Consider the following 16715-nt stretch of genomic DNA (forward strand, 5'->3'; position numbering starts at 1 on the left):
CAAGAGATTCTCAGTTGAGGCTTGTCTGACACACAGGCGCAACGGGATGTTTCTTAAGTACTTTCTTGTTGCACCCAATTGTGCCCAAGTGTTTTCTACTGCGTAGCTTATAATGGTTAAGTATGAAATATTCATGAACATTATTAAATATTAGTTTGTTTGAATTTATGAAAGTTAAAACACTCAACTGCTATACTGAAGCATGAACTAGGAAAATTGGTCTAATTTAATACTCCATAGAGATGGGAGGGAACAGAGGGAAGAAAATTATGTTAAAACGCCAAAAAATCAGAGACATTAGCTTCGTGCCTGTTGGAAAGGGAATCACCAATTCCAAGGGGGAGGGCAAAACCCTGCTCGCTTCAGTCATGCAAAACATGAAGTGGGCTTCAGTGGCAGTATTGCATGAGAAACCAGTACCTCATTTCCTCACCCATAACTTGATTATCAGTCTTCAGTCAAACAGCTGTTGGATTTACGGAGCTAAACCTAGCCTCCTCTCTTTGATCTGCTTCTTGCTCAGGGATGGAGGCAAGAGAGGGGAAAGGTTGTGTGAGGAAGGAGCCTATTTTTAGAAATTGAGAAACACCGGGGAAAGGGCTAGAATTTGGCAGTGCAAGACACCTGCACCTTTTCACTTCAACTTTCATCTTCATACAGAGGCCTAAACACAAGCCATGTGGAAGACAACTAAAAAGCAAAAAAGCCAACAGAAATAGCAATAAAAACACTGGGGCAGTTACCATCTTTCATGAAACACAAAGCAGACCAAACTCCACAAGCTCAGCTACAAGCAGTTTGCTGAAGACCTCCTTCATTAGCTTGCAGAAGTAGTCTTACACAACGAAGGTACCTTGGATGCAGGTGACAAGCGTCTACTGAAGGGCCAAATGAGGCATGTCAACCAAGATATGAATGGTTGATATGACCCTGTACTGGTAGGTGACTCATCTCTGGAGCACTGTATCTTGGACAGATTGACATGATCACAGCTACTTTTGCTGCTTGCTCTGGTATTAGATCAGCAGCCCTGAAAATTCAAGAGGAAAAGAGAAGACATTTCTATGGCCACACAAGTGAAAATGCATCCATTCTCAATATTTCTCATCTCAGGAGCACAATGCTGTTTTCACAATGCCCATCACCACCTCTTTTTTTTTTTTAAATAGTACCTTCCGGACGGGCAAGTACTTATAACTGTACAAAAGTCCTGTTTCCATGGATAGCATTTTAGCCAGGTGGTCTGGTACTTGCTTCTCCCTGCATGTATGCAACCTTGATCATCAGTTAGATCTTCCAAGAACTGGAAAGTTCATCTCTCCCTTTTTATTCTGTTTTGGTCTTTCATATGCACCATTTTAGCTTGATTATTGTTTCCAGGTGCATTGAGGCACATTTTGGAGATTTTTTTTGAGGAACAGCATGAAAGTGGGAATTGTGGGAGAGAGTATTGTTCTCATCTGCAGGAAAAAGATGCAAAGATACTGGTTTATCTTTGCTTACCAACCAAAAGGCTATTATTACCTGATATTATTCTAATTACCATAAAATGGAAAACTGTTCCCGATTACTAAATTTTTGTGGAACTAAGGGTAGAAACAAAGAATTACCCATGAAAGCTCTGTGCATGGATTATCTCCATGCCACACAGCTGTTGACGACTGGCATGTTATCTAATGGTAGCTCAAGGAGCCCCTAATAAGCTTTCAAAGCTTATGGAATCTGTCTGTAAGGAAGCTAGGTCACAGACTGATGCTGCTTTAAAAATTAGTTCTCTATTAAATAAATCTGTGATGAGGCTTAGGAAGCTTTTTTAATGATTGACAACAAAATTTAGTTCTTCATGGCCTGAAGAGTCCTATTAATGTGAAGGACAGCTTCGGCTCATGACTTTTATTTCTTTTCTTAGCAGAACACCCACTTAGAGATAAATCTGGATGCCCTTCAAGTTCAAGCTGGCTGCCAGGGCAATGCTGCTGTAAAGTGGGAAGGCATGAAACAGCCATACCTCGTGTTGGCAGTGGCCGTCTGCCACTGCCAAGAGAATAGGGAGCATTTGTGAACCAAGCCTTGGAGACGGTGGTGAGTTCTGTTGAGCTGTCCCCGTTTCTGGATACTCTCTCGGATCCTAAAGTGAAGGGGCAATTCAGGAAACTGTGGAAGGACCTGACCGAGGGAGTTCTCCGGTCTTCTGAGGAGAGAAATCTGACTTGTGGTTTCCTGGGCAAAAGTGTCCCAGGCATTCATCTTCCTTTGTATGCTGTCTACGTTGCATTTTTTTTTAAAGCCAAGTAAAATAACGCCTCTTGCTTTCAGACCACCACCCAAGTTCTCTGTTCAGCCTCTTGGCATGGCCAGGAAAAAACAGAGTACTGTTTAAGGAAAGAAATCTAAAATTGCCATAGGATCAAAACTGTCCTTGCAGTGAGCATCTTTGTCTCTTCTAATAATTAAAAGGATTAACCTTTCTTGTACGTTTAATTAATCTACGTATTTCTGCATGTATGTCAGTTAATGCTTTTCTCCAGTTCCCCAGTGCTCCTCTCTTGTATTCTGCAATGGCAAAACCAGGTAAGATTTTTATTTTACATCCTCCTCTGACCTAAAACTACATTTTAGGCTGCAATATTACTTGGTCGTCGTGCCTTGCACACACACAGAGACAATACAGTTTCAGAAGAGATCAGAGTGCTGTGAAGAGCAGGCATACCATCACGGCAGGACCTGAAATTTAAAAGGCTATTGCCAGTGAATTAGTTCAGTCAAGGATATTCAGATTAAGTCTCCAATTAGCAGCTGTAAACATGCACAGTGCATCAATGTATCAATAAAGGCTGTTTCAGTTTAGAAAGACCGCCTGCCCCTGAACTGCAGAGCCCTGGCTCCAGGCCAGTGAGATGATGGCTTAACGACAGTGCTACGTGCGGAGCGTGAGGCGATCGGCGATCAAACGCAAACTTTACTCCAGAGTACACTTCACAGAGACACTGTGGAGGGAAGAGGGGGAAACCCACGCTTGCAGCACACACACACTCAAGGCGCTTCTCTGTTCTGGTTCTTACTGGTCTCCCTCCCCCTCCTGCTGCGCACACACAGGCACGCACGCTTATTTCCCACACTTTAAAAAAAATATTTCGTTTAATTAAATTTTAGGATTATTTTTGCCTGTTCTTGAAGCCCTCTTTCATCACCCAGAAAACTATTTCAGTCCGCTCCTCTCCCCCAAGAACCAAACCTAGACGAGCTGCACTAACGAGAAAGCATCGCAAGCAATAAATGGAGATAAAGCGTCCCCTGTAATGAGTCCCGGGGGACATGGTGACAAGCGCCACCCCCATAGAAAAGCAAGTTCGTAATTAAGTGCAGGCTCATTAAGGAAAATCTGTAAGGACCATCCCTGGATGTTCAGGTTCTCAGTGGGGAATAAAGGCATGGTAACCAGCAGACATCCTCCGCGGAACATCCACATCTCTGTGGTAGAAAGGTAATTTCATAGTTCCTTAAATATTCTAGCTTTTCATTCTTTGTCAGCACTTAAGACCTTTTCAATTCTGCTACTAATCACCCAGAGGATTACAACACTTCTTTTTTCCTGCAACATTTAAAGAACTCTACATATTTTGATGTTCTTGTGGGTACGTTAATAAAGGTCAGGTAAGACAGCCACAACACAGGCAAGCTGTGTTTTGCTGGTGTCAGAGTTGCCCAGGCTGGCCAACATCCCTTTTTTACTATTATTCATTTATTTTTAGCCCGTGGGCGCAGGGTGAGTGGGCAATGCTGCCCACAAGACTTATCAGCTCACACATGGTAGGCGGCACCCTTAACATCTCCCGTGAGCGTTTCACTTTGGAGGCTCGTGGGGGGCACCCCAGGCACCTGCAGGCAGAGGAGGTGACGAGCCACCACCTTGAAGAGGATGTGCCAAGGGGACAGGGAGGCCCTGGCTACACAGCACGCTCCCTCCTTGGGGTCACCGCCACAGCCCAGGACACCTCTCACGGCCTCGCATGCACCTGCCGTGGCAGAGGCAGCACCACACCAGGGAGATGTTTTTCTTCGTCCCCTTTGGCTCAGTGAAAGTCTCTCTCTGCTGCAAGAGAGGGTGGCAGGGTTTAGACTAGCACAGTCACACTTGGTGGGTACCCCAAATATGCCTCAAGGGTCCTCCCAAAACTGTCAGAGCCATCTGGGCTTCTGAGGTTGCCGAGACATTACTGCAGTTCTGAAGTGTTTGTTATCACAGCAGTAGCACCAAATTAAGGCTAATTGATCAGACCAGTTATCTCCTATGTTAACTTCGGAAGGAAGTCATCTCACTCACCCCCCACCTCTCTTTTGCTCCCCCCCACCTTTTCAGAGGACCTTGCCTAGCTAACAGTACATTTATTCCTGCATAGGATTTTGTATACAAGAATATTTATGGATAAAACTCATTAAAATTGCCTATAATAAATTACCATCAGAAATAATTTCTGCTATGCTTAAACAACATGTGTAGTCTTTACCTCTAAGGCTTTGCCTGCACATAAAGTTGCACTGCTCTGACTACATGTATACATTACAAGGGTACAATCTCTCCAGTATGGGTACAAATTAAAGGGGATGAATGTGTATACAGTGACAGAGCATCCTTCCACGCAGGAAGGGAAACGAGTTATTCAGATTCAAGGCAATTTTGTAATATAGCTATACACCTGTTCTAAGTTTAGGCAATAAAAATGTATTAGTAAAAAAAAATAAAATAAATCCTTCTAAGTGTTGTAGTGCCTGCCCTCCGCACCACCTGCACAGTTGGTACTTGCACAAGTAAGATGTGTGTAGACAGAAACGAGGCAACTCTGAACAAAGAAAGCATGCATAAACACAGACATGCATGCACACAAATTGAGCTCCAGTCCTACATTTGCACATCTTAAAGCTATTCACAAAAGCTCTCAGCTCACAGACAAGGAAGCCTGGTCCTAAACCCAGCTGCGAGGCAACATCAGACTCCGGATCTGAACACCGGCTGCTGAATTCCCACTTCTCTTTTTCCACTGGTCAAGACTCTCCCACGGATTTATGCTGCCACCACCTGACAGAAGAGACCAACCCTACAGGCTGGCTGCATTGCGGCCGCTGCCACGGGCTTTGACTCACCAGCCGGAGCAGTGGCCCTGCACAGGGACACAGCCATGCCTGAAGTACGTCCTCCCCAGCTTCCCCTCCAGACCCGTTCCGGGCCTGCTGCTCTGCTTCACTGCAGTCCACCCTGGAGCCTTACCCAGCCATTCCCACTGCAACTCACTGAAGCAACAGCCCTTGGGAGGCTTCTCAAGACCCAGTCCAGGACTGGGTCTTAAAGTAATAATGTTCTTCGGCATTTAAGGTAGTTTTTGCAGGAAGCACAGCAACTGTTGAGCTGGGAGGTGGTCTCTTCTGGTGTGGGTTCAGAATGTTTCCTGAGGATGCAGAAAGCCTGGAGTGGTCTTTCTGGCTCTGTTCCCTCCTTTTTCCTCTTCCCCTCCAAAACCTTTCCTCTCTGGCAGCCAGTGTGAAGAGAGCAGCATGTACTCGGAGCCACCACAGGGGCGGTCGGGGGTGAGCCAAGCTGGAGGTTGGAGGGGGACTGCTCTCCCAGGACGCCAGCTAGTTGGGCTGCCAGAAGAAGCAGCCCTCACCCCTGTCCCTCCTGTTCCCTGGGATGGAGATGAGAGATGGTGGCTGCACAGGCATGACAGGCTGTGGTAAGAGTCAGGGTAAGAAATCCCTTGGTGAGGGGCTGCAGATGGCTTTGCTAGAGGTGTGGGGCGCAAGTGCTTCTCTGCAGTGGGAAATGCAGAGGGGGAAGGCAGTACAAATAGGTGGTGGCAAGTCAGAGCTGTAGGGGTATATATGTGTGTTTAGGTGTGGGGGTGAAGTAGGTACTATGTCTGCCCATAGCTGTGGTCACCATTGGCACAACTGGTGCCTTTCCCAACTGCAGCCAAGACATTGTACTAATACAGCTCATAATTAGCAGCAATAGCTTCTACAGATGGTAAGCAGTGAAACAGGCTTTTAACCAAGTGCCAGCAAAAGACAAAAGTAAGCTAAAAGAAAAAAACTGTATTTGTTTCAGTTGCAGACATCTCCGATAACTGCAAATAAACAAACAAAAAACAAGTCAACTACATTTTCATCCTTGCCAAGAAGTTATCACTGTGGGTGTCAGACTGGCACTGAGCCTTTAGGTCACCAGTTAGACATCAAGTTATGTCCTGAGAAATATAATGGTAAAATACACAACCTTGACGCTTCAGCCTTTGACCACCATCAAATGTTGAATTATAGTAAATTTGGCAATGAGGACCAGCATTTGCAAATTCTCTCATTGCTCCTCCATGAAGAGGAAGTCTGTAAACAGTTAACCAGGCAGTGACCCTTCCTGTTGGCCTGCTTCAGAGACACCATGCACATGCTCCACAGACAACAGAAGACAGAGGACAAGTTAATTTAGGGAAGCGGAAACATTGGTGAATACTGTAAAGAACAGAGTTATCGATACGTCCTGGGGGACCCTGTTCTGTTTGTGCGCATCTAGTCATATGCCATGGTTTATATGCCTTAACAGCAGGACATGGTACAGCATTTACAGTGAGGCTTCTCATTTTTCCACTTCTCAAACCACTTCTACCAGATTCCCTATGGGAAATCAAAAGGGGAAGGTGCAGTTATACATATAGTCTTCAGCAGCAAGCACAACACCCTAAAACTGTTAACAACCTAGGAACAGGCAAGTTGAGGACTAATTGACACTTCCCCCCCCCCCCTTTTTTTTTCTTAGTATCTCCTCTCCCAAATTCCCCTGGTTCTGTACTTTTTCCTACCCACATGGTCCAGCAAGAGGCTGTGTGCAAGAGACTTTTGTCACTCCCTGGAACCTCAGGGCAGTCAAGAGACTCCATGCCAGCATCCACCTCGGAGCCCAACAGTGCCTCGCACCCCAGGCTTTTCCCATTCAGAGTGGCGTTCCCCAGCCTGCACTGACTAGCAGCTATCTCCCTGTATGCATTACAGGAATAACTGCTACTGTTAATGGTATAAAACAGGTTTGCCACAAGACAGTCAATTGCAAAGATCAGATAAAAATCCTAACTGCTATCTATAACTTCCATCAAGTAAGGCTCCTTGCTCCCTTGCAAGACACCATGTAAAAGATGGCCCGTATTTCAAATCTAAGACAAAATGTAGACAAAGACTGGGGATGGCACAAGAAATCGCTGCAACTTTTCCTAAAGTTTTCTAAACATACTCTAGCATAGTCTAAGCCAAGCACCAAAGGATGTGCTTCAGTCTCATTGATTTCAAAGAGCCTTTAAAAGAAGTACTTAAGTGAATTGCTGAACTGGGGCCAAAACTTTAAAAACATTTGCCTTATCAATTTGTAGAAAAAAATTACAGTGCAAGAAGACCTAAGCAATGATTAATTATTATTATGACTTACAGACAAGAAAAATACAAACATATTTCTCGTTTGGATTTTCAGGTCCAAAAAGAAAGCACAGAAAAGAGTCTATTGTGACCAAAGGGTTCATATGAACTAGATATATACAAGACTCAAAATGGTTATCTTTTTGCTACAAAGTAGGATGCAATTCCCTGATGTTTGGCAAAAGATGTGCTGTTTCCAGCTGACAAAGCGTTGGACAAACTGTTTCCAGTCTGTGCAGATAGTGTGCTATGCTGTACTCCTGCAATTTATGCTATTCATTTTAAACTGGGTGGCTGGCGGCATGAACATTTAGTAAGCCTCCATGGAACCATTACGGTCAGCAAAATCTCTTGCATTACTTTATTTGTGAAAAATCAGAGCAACAAGTAGCTTGTTTAATCAACTACTTTCTATGAAGTGCTTTGCATGGTGGCACTAAGTTTCTTTGTCTACAAATCTTATCAAAACACAATGACAAGAGAAAAATGACTGTAGGGAAAAGCTCCTTTTTGTCACTGACAGATAGTAGATGTGTACGTGTAAGTGAGTGATGGAGGGGAAATGGGACTTACAGCTCTCTCCAAATCACTCACAGGAATGGTCAGGAGTGGTGTGCTGATGGGATGACATGCCTGTGAATAGTTTAAACGGTAGGAGACAGTCTACTTGGCATGAGCCTCCTTCATGTTTTCTTCCTCCACCCCACTGACTGAACAGCTACAACAACATTGTCTAAAACAAATTGCTATGTAACGTTATGCATCAATCAAAACCTTTTGTCAAGCCCCACCACGTTCTGTGCCAATGCATCAGTTATTCACCCTGGAGCCCACCACAGGGGCCATCAGCTGCCCTAGGCACAGGTACCAGAAGCAGTTCCCAAAACACCTCTACCCGAGAGCTCCTCTACTAATCCAATAAAACCTTTTCACAGAAGCTTAGGGAATCTTGTGTTGCTGGCAGCTTTCGAACAACGTTGTTTCAGTCTTCAGCTTTGTGACAGAAGGATTACAGTCATGATAAATCCAGTCCAGGGCTTCAAATTCCCTCAAGTTGGTATACACACATCCTCCTTCTCCATAAATCTAAAGCCAGCAACACTTACTCGCAGGCTTTCCTTCCTGACCTCCTCATTCTCACAAGCCATCCACTGCAAGATGGATGAGCCTGCTGGTGCCAAAGGACCACTTGCCCCTGACCTATTACACAATGGGAAAAGGCAATCCAATTGAAACAGGAGCAGGAGAAAACTTTTTAAAAAGTGAACGCCTCAAAAAAAAAAAAAAGAAAGAAAAAAGTACTTTGACTTTGTAAGAGTCATCTTGAAACATTTGATAAAAGTATTGATCTCTTCCAAGTATGTCCAGCCTGTTCAGCAAACATCAAGATTTCATCTGATTAAAAATGCATTCATGTTTGGGTCATTGTGGTTTTATCTTCTCCCCCCATCCCACCCCTTCCACATATGGAAAGGAATTGCTGAGGGAGTACAGACACTGTTGAACATCACCACCATCACCCCCCCAGGAGAAAAAAAAAATCTGTGCAGGATAGGAGAAAGAGGAAGGAGAAGACATTTCCACATACTAAATCAAGCAAATTGCTCAGGAAGCAACATGTAGGGTAAGGCTGTATTACATTGAGCCACTATCCAGATAAGTTTGGAAGTCAAAGCAAGAACAGTTTACTGTGAAATCAAATAAAGACACTGGGATTAACACAGACAGCTGGAATCCTTAATGCAAAGAAACAAGTTCACTTTTGCTGTGTACATGCTGCCCTGTATCAGTGTTATGAGCATCAATGCATCTCCATTTAAACATATACTATTAGCAGAGAGTTATAATGAACTGAATTATTCATTAATAATTACCTTGGGAAAAGGCTGTGTACAAATATTAATAGCAAGGACCAGCTCCCCTCCCTCCCAAAATGCCAGCTCAGCAGGAGGGGGCACTGAACTCTGACTGTTGCTGCGTTCCCCGCTGGCTCTCCCAAGGATACTGTGTCTTGCAATGCTGTACACACCCCCACCAGTCCAAAGGACAAACATTCCCCGTACCCAGAGGCATTAATGCCACCTGTATTACAGTGTCCCTCCCCACACAGCTGTGGAAGGTTTACATTGACATTTAATGAACAATGGGCCCTCATACAAAAACAAACTGAGAGGCACGTATTTACTTCGGGCTTGCAAGTAATTGGGATATTGGCAGGCACACCACTAGGGCTACCACTGCAAGTCTCTGGCTTTAAGAGCTGACGTAGTGGTACTGGAAAGGACCAGTACCAGTGCAATGGATAAGAAGGCACTAAGAAAAATGAGCTACCAGTGTGGGACAGGTTGTGGAAAACCTCACTGCTTTGCCATCATTGTGTAACTCCAGAGTCTAATAAGACTCATTAAGCACTGCTTGACTGCAAAACTACAGACCATATAAAAATGTCAAGTAACCTGCCCTGATGCCACAAACGTGCACAAACTCAGGATAAACAGACCACTCTGCTCTTCACATTGCCCGAGAGCTCAGACTTATTTCCGTTCTCTTACAGGATCAGCCACCTTCTGCCCTCCTCTCCGACTACAACTGTAAAGCACACAGACAGGTTCCTAACACGGTGTAAGAAAGGTCGCTGCGTGGTTACAGACCTCTCCTCCACAAGAGAGGGAAAGGAGGGCCAACAGCAGTTACCTGGCTGCCAAAGGCTCTGGTGTAATGCACACTGAAGATGGCACATGTTTTCCACTGCCTACCATGGAATAAGTCTACCAGTTCACTACAGGCAGGTTCTTAAGAGTGACAATACTTAACAGGTACCGAATTCAAGCTGCTTGTAACTTCAACACCCAAGTATGAGCTCAAACACCATTCCACAGAGGCTACCCGCATTTCTGAACCCACTTACAGATATGTGCATCGCTGTCTGTAAAATATTGACCCGTTTCTCCAATACCTTGTCCCTGCCGAGCAAAGAAGCAATCTGAAAGATTCTCCAAGTGCCTCTTTCAGAGAAGTATCTTCTGAAAGTTTCAGAAAGTCATTCAGAATAATTTGATGAAGAACAAAAACAAGAGCTAATATGCCCAGGTTTATACTCATTTAATGCTCTGATTGTCAAGTAAAAATTATACATTCCTGTGTATAATTAACCAAGCTAACTAATCTTGCTTGACAAACACAGATATAAACATCAGCTTTGACACCAAGCCAAAGCAACCACTCTAGGATCTGTGCCAATGCTGAATTCCTCAGTCTGATATCATAAAACGACTTGTCTGTTGTATTTACAGTTCCAGTGGCTCTGGACTCTGCCGGCAGCTGGCCAGGAGAACAGATTTGAACCTACCCATTATGCCAGAACATGTGCAGTTGATTAGAAGAAAGAAATTATGCATATTTCTTCTGGATGGTGGTATTCACCAGACCTCCCATTGTAAACTAATTGCAAGGCATGCTGCTACACAAGTATCAAAAATCCTTTGTAACATATAATAAACCAGTATATTTCTATAGGCAGTATTGCTCTTCAGCTCTATAGCCAGTTTTCTGTTATCCTGCTCCTTATATCCACAACTCTAATCTGAAAATGCAGCACTTCACCCTGTGTTTTGATTGCAAAGGATAGAATTTGAATGCTATAGAACAGAACTTTTCTTTCTTCATACATAAATGCAAAAATATCTCACCTCATTACCTGAGTTAGGAGGGACTTGGTAAAACCACTCAACCCAAGCCTATGACATTTCATGCATTTCTTCAATCCTCAGGGACAGAAATCTTGGTAACAACCTGCTAGACAGACCATATTTCAGAACCTACCTAAGAGTACCCCATGATGTGGTAAGCAGAAGGACCCGCTCTGGTTTTCAGGAAACACTCACTAGCCATGAAGTGCCACCACAAAAGACCTGCTTCTCCTGCAGCAGTCACAGAGCGGGCCCACCAGGGTGGGATGAGCAGGGAGGTGTCATGGCTATACAAGCAAAGGGTGCAGAAAACATCCCATAAAAAAAGTGAAGAGATTTTGAAGCAAGTTTTCAAGACGGTTCACATCCCACAGGAACTTCTAAATTAGCTAATCTCATATTGAAAACACGTTTTTTTTTTAACTTCAGGCCATATACTTGACACTGAATGCGAGCAGTTGGGTTCTCAGCTAGAAACATCAGTCATGGGCTTCCTTCAACACAGGTCAGCTCTTAGGGTTATGACTTCTTGCCTTATTTTCTAACCAGTGGGGCTCACTTGTGTCCAGCAGGCACAAGATAAGCTCAAGGTCCCCAAAGGCAGCCCTGACATGGATTTCAACCCATGACGGCACGCAAGAGGATACCAGTGACTCACAGCGGGACACGCTGCTGTCAGGACCGGGTGCAGAGTCCACGCAAGGCACAGCCACGCCAGTTCAAAGTACCTTCCACCCCTTGCCTGTGAGGACCAACGCAGCCCGCTGGCAGCACGTCAAGCACTGACTCAGCCGAGGTGGCCCAGGGCAGCAGGCGCTGACGACATCACTCTGGGACCCTGCCTGACCACAGGGAGAGCTGCCCTTCTCCAGCAGAGGCAAAACGTGAAACGGGGAATAGCCACAGCCTCTTAGCAGCAGATGAGCTACCCAGGCATCCCGCTGCAAATGCAGCTTTTATGTTTCCACACACCGGCCAGCTGATCTGGTTCCTGTCAGTCCCGTCTCCTGCCTCCCCGCAGGAGGGACTTCCAGGGCCCAGGATCCCCAGGCTCTGCAGCATCTGAGGCTGCCAAAGGGACGGATATCCCAAACTCCACAGCACCTGGCACATCTGCAGCTTCTAACTTTAAAAAAAAAATTCCTTTCTTATGTCTTGAAGGAGAAATTTCTCAAATGGCTTCTCTTCTGGAATATTTTCCTGCCTTGTTTTGGGGAGGGGTTTAAAGTTGTTGCTTTGATTTATTTATTTATTTATAATACAGGGATTATTTTTCTACAGAGCAGACATTTCACCACCTACCAAATTTTGTAATTGCCCCCGGAAAATTTTACAATACATGGCAGGCCCCTGTGCCACCTCTGCACCTGAACAATATTCATTTACAAGTGGGCTCAAACCTTTTACAGACAGCATCATCTCCACCATCCCCTCAAGCCCCTGCAAATCCCAATTAACCACAAGAAGGGACTTTGAGACCTGAGGAGTCAGAAGCTGCAGCACATCACCCTTTCACCTGCGGTCCCCGGAGCACCACCTGACCTGGGGGCACTCCAGGTGACTGGCCATGGACACCAAGCTGTGGCCTCACTTCCCACCCGAACCACCCGCCAGCTTTTCTCCACCAAGCATCAAAGCTCCAGCAGAGTGGAGACAGGTCCTCAAAACCAGATTGACCTCTGTCCTCAGGCCAGAGCATCCCTCCGTACAAGGACGTGAATCTTCTCACACTGAGAAGACTCAACCTGGGTCAAGGATGCCTTGTTGAGATCCTTAGCTATTTACCTACTACAAAAGGGGAACCATGGTATTATTTTACTAGAAAATGGAAACTAGTTGAGGAGAATGCAGAAACCAACAAGCAGTGCATTGGGTCTGTTAACAGAAAAGTCCTTTATAAGAATGTTATCTGGTTATTTTGACCATTTAACCATGTCAGCTAATATTTTTAAATATGAATTATTCCAAAGATAGATTTGGATCACTGGTCTGCAAAGATGAAAGGTTGCATTTCATTATCAGCCCTCAAATGTCAACCAACAGCTCTCCAGAGTATCCAGTACCCTTGTAAAATTTTACTTCCATCCATTCTCTTCGATGCAATCTTAACTTTCTTGTAGTGCTGTTGGAAGTCATATGGAAACAGCAAAATCCTGATTCATTTCTCTCATTTAGCTACAGGGAAAGCTTCCTTTATTGTACAAAAGTCATTCTTGTCTTCTTATGTTTGTGTAGCTACAAAAAAAAACCATGAAGCACATCACACTAAGCAGACAGTAAGCTGACGGAAGTTCATTTACTAAGCAAACCTCTCCCTCTCTTCCAACACTTAGGCTGAAGATTAAAGTCATACTATTGTTTTAAAAGCATAAACCCCTAAAGAATGATGAGGCTGATATTACATAGATTCATTTCCATGACAAGAGGAGTTACCATGTAGTCAAAGGCTTACACTTTAAACAAATTGCTCTGGACTCTTAGCCCCATCTAATACCTATATCCCAAAACAATAAATTATAATAGCACATGTTCAGCTAAGAAGTTCTGGTCTAGTTGCTCAGAAACACCCCACACCCCTCCAAATGTTAAGCCATGGAAGTTTTCCGGGCATCCATTTATGTGTATAGTCTAGCAGATAAAATAAAAATACACTGAATTTAAATTTGGGGGTTTTGTGTACGCATTCACAAGACTAGAAGATAAGCAAAATGGGCAGGTTTAATGGTGGAAGGGAAATGTCTATAGGTGACATGGGAACCTGCATGCACTGCAGTAGTCAGTTGGTTAGTCACAGGACTAACCTTCCTGCTGAAGGCGTCCCACGTCTCAGTTACAGATGGTAGCTGCTATTCCAGGGCCTCACATATCCATGGTACTTATTATTATAAGGGGATTGGTTACTATTGATTTCTGATGGAAATTCCTCTGCATTTAGTTTTACAAACGATAATTGAGTCCCTTTCAGTCCTGGACTGTTGTGTAGCACTTCCATGTGCTGTTTAGAGTCTGACACCTTCCACACTAAAGCACAAGGGCCAAAAGTCTCTCTTTATAGCAAGTAGCTTGGTATCTATTTATAAAGCAAGTTCTGTCCTGACTGCTGCTATTATTTGTACAAGAGTTACTGCAAGAACACCACAACCCAGTTTTAAAATCGTCTCTACAACCTAAGGTCGCTCCCCAAAAAGACCCTTCTCCCCAGCCATGGCCTTCAGCCATCCAGTTGACCCTTTCTCCTAATATCTTGTACAAATGCTGGACCACCTCCTTTCACTCCAGTCCAACTTTAACGTAAGCCCCTGTTTTTTTCCCTCCAGGTGGCCAGCAATGCACTTTCAGCAGTAATCGGGCAAACAGAAGTCACCCAGAAAAAGAACTAGGATGACCTTAAAGGCATGCCAAAGCAGAATGGTTATTTATACCTCCTAACACCAGGCTCCCACTAGGAATAAGTGAAATCCAGTCTACTCACATTTTAAACCAAATCTACCCAAGCTTTAACTGAACTGATGATCAGTAGTAGTTCAGTGGAGCTAAGCACAGGAGCAATGTTTCAACCTTCTATTATTCCCACCACTGTGTGGAAGTGTGCGGGAAGGGGGGGAGGGGTGTGGTACTTGCACAGGTTTTAAGGTGCTCCCAAGCAACTGGTAAACATCACCGTACTGTTTTAGTTTTCTGTGGGGAAAAAAAAAAAAATCTCAGCACCACTCACGCGTCCCCTTAGTTCAGTGCAAGTTGTGACCTTTTCTAACTTTTCACTTTTGTAATTTTTTAAAAGTTTCATCATTTCTATTTCTGGCATATCTCTAAAAGAAGTGGATGTTTTGAAAATGTGCTATATATTATGGAATTCCGAGTCAGAAATAAAGAAGTGGGGATGTTTTCAGCATTCAGGACAATGAAGCAAACTTAGTTCCAAGCCAGTCCACTTTGCCACAGCAAAACAGACAAGGAAAGAAAAGCCAAGTTACCCCAAACTGAAGTAATGACATTGCAAGTGCAAATAAACTTTGTTAGGAAAGAAACCTATAACACAAGTGTCCTACAACAGAAGTACCCTCTCCATTTCTGAGCAAGAAAGCCTAGGAAAAAATAACTCTCCCCTTCAAAAAAAAAAAAAAGCTTGCTGTGCTCAAACAGAGCAACCCTTATTTTGTGCCACATACCCAATGCAATAACGATAACCTCTTCAGCTGTAGGAAGCTGGCATGCGCTGGACCATCGAAACTACTTTGGGTAACACTATCAATGGGCGCAAACAACCAAATAATCGGATCCGAGCTGTGTACGGGCGCAGGGAGGGGGTAGGGAGCTTTTCCGTCCACCTGAAACAATCCTCCAAAGGAAAGTCATGGTCAAGGCTAGGCTTTTTTGGCGGGGTACGTCCCGCGTTGGCGGTCCCCGCTCTCCGCAGCTGGGGCGAGCAGCCAGCCGCGGCGTGCAGCCGGGCTCCGGCCCCACCGCCGGGAAGCGGGGTGCCGCCTGCAGCCCCCCGCTCGGCTGCGAAGTGATCCCCGATGGCATACGGGGGTACGGGCAAGGGCCCGGCCGGGGTCCGGCAAGCGAGGAGCCCGGCGAAGACCCAGCACGGGGCACCGCCGTGAGCCGCTCCGGAGCGCTGCCGGCACCGGCGGGGAGAGGCACCCGCAGCGAGCAGCCCCGCTGCCGCGGCCGCGTTTTTAGCAAGACCTCCGCACCCGCCGGCCGCCGGCAAGGGCTGGCGAGCGGCTGCCCCGCGCGGGCGTCCCCCGGGCAGCCCACGGCGCCTCCGCCACCCGGAGCGGTGCTGGGGGACAGCCCAGCGGGGCTGCCTAAGCCACAGACGCCCGCGGACAGCGAGGACGCGACACGGGGCGGGGGGGGAGCCCGTAGAAACTTTCCGCCGGGTCCCACCGAGAGCTGCGAGCGGGTCGGTCCGGCCGGGAGCCGGGGCCCCGCGGCCCCTTACCTTGGATCGCTCCTTCACGTAGTACTTGCCGAGCCGGCTCCCGCAGTACATCACCAGCCGGTCTACCAGCGTGAGGAGGAAGTTGATGGCCTCGCAGCCCTCCTCCGTGCCCCCGATCCACTTGATCTGGTCGCCGCGGAGGTGCCGCTTGGCGACGCCGCGGCTGGGGCCGGCCAGCTGCCCGTCGGCCAGCTCCCCGTCGCGGTGCATCCGCTTCACCCGCTCCAGCACGCAGTCCCCCACCACCTCCCCCAGGAAGTTGTCCAGGTAGCAGAAGCCGATGTCGTGCAAGCAGGGCACGACGTACTCCAGGGCGATTCTCTCCAGGTCGAGCCTCATGATGTGCCCCAGCGGCATGGCGCTGCGGGGACGGGCGCGCCGCTGCCCTGCCGGCGCCCGCGTCGGGAGGCGGTGCCCGCCGGGCCGCCGCCGGCTCCAGGCCGAGCCGGGCAGGGGCTCCGCCGCGGCGCGGGGCCAGGCGAGGCGAGGCAGAACTTTCGCCGCCGCGGCGGGCTGGGCTGGGCTGGGCTGGGCTGCGCGGCCCGGCGGTGCTGCCGGTGCCCCGCGCTGCTGCTGCTGCTGCTGCTGCTGCTGCTGCTGCCGCCGCCGTCCGAGCAGCG

General features: G+C 46.6%; 1 protein-coding gene across 2 annotated transcripts in view; it reads right to left on the reverse strand.

The window, feature by feature from the left end:
• EGLN3 (egl-9 family hypoxia inducible factor 3) overlaps positions 1 to 16513 on the reverse strand; it is a 29856-nt gene extending 13343 nt beyond the window's left edge. For both annotated transcript variants that reach the window (XM_076345016.1, XM_076345015.1), the window contains exon 1: positions 16096 to 16513. In XM_076345016.1, coding sequence (XP_076201131.1) covers positions 16096 to 16452 — 357 coding nt within the window. In that variant the 5' untranslated portion in view covers positions 16453 to 16513. The remainder of the gene's footprint in view (positions 1 to 16095) is intronic.
• Positions 16514 to 16715: the final 202 nt, after the last annotated feature.

This window comes from Aptenodytes patagonicus, chromosome 7, assembly GCF_965638725.1.
Source record: "Aptenodytes patagonicus chromosome 7, bAptPat1.pri.cur, whole genome shotgun sequence".
NCBI lineage: Eukaryota > Metazoa > Chordata > Aves > Sphenisciformes > Spheniscidae > Aptenodytes > Aptenodytes patagonicus.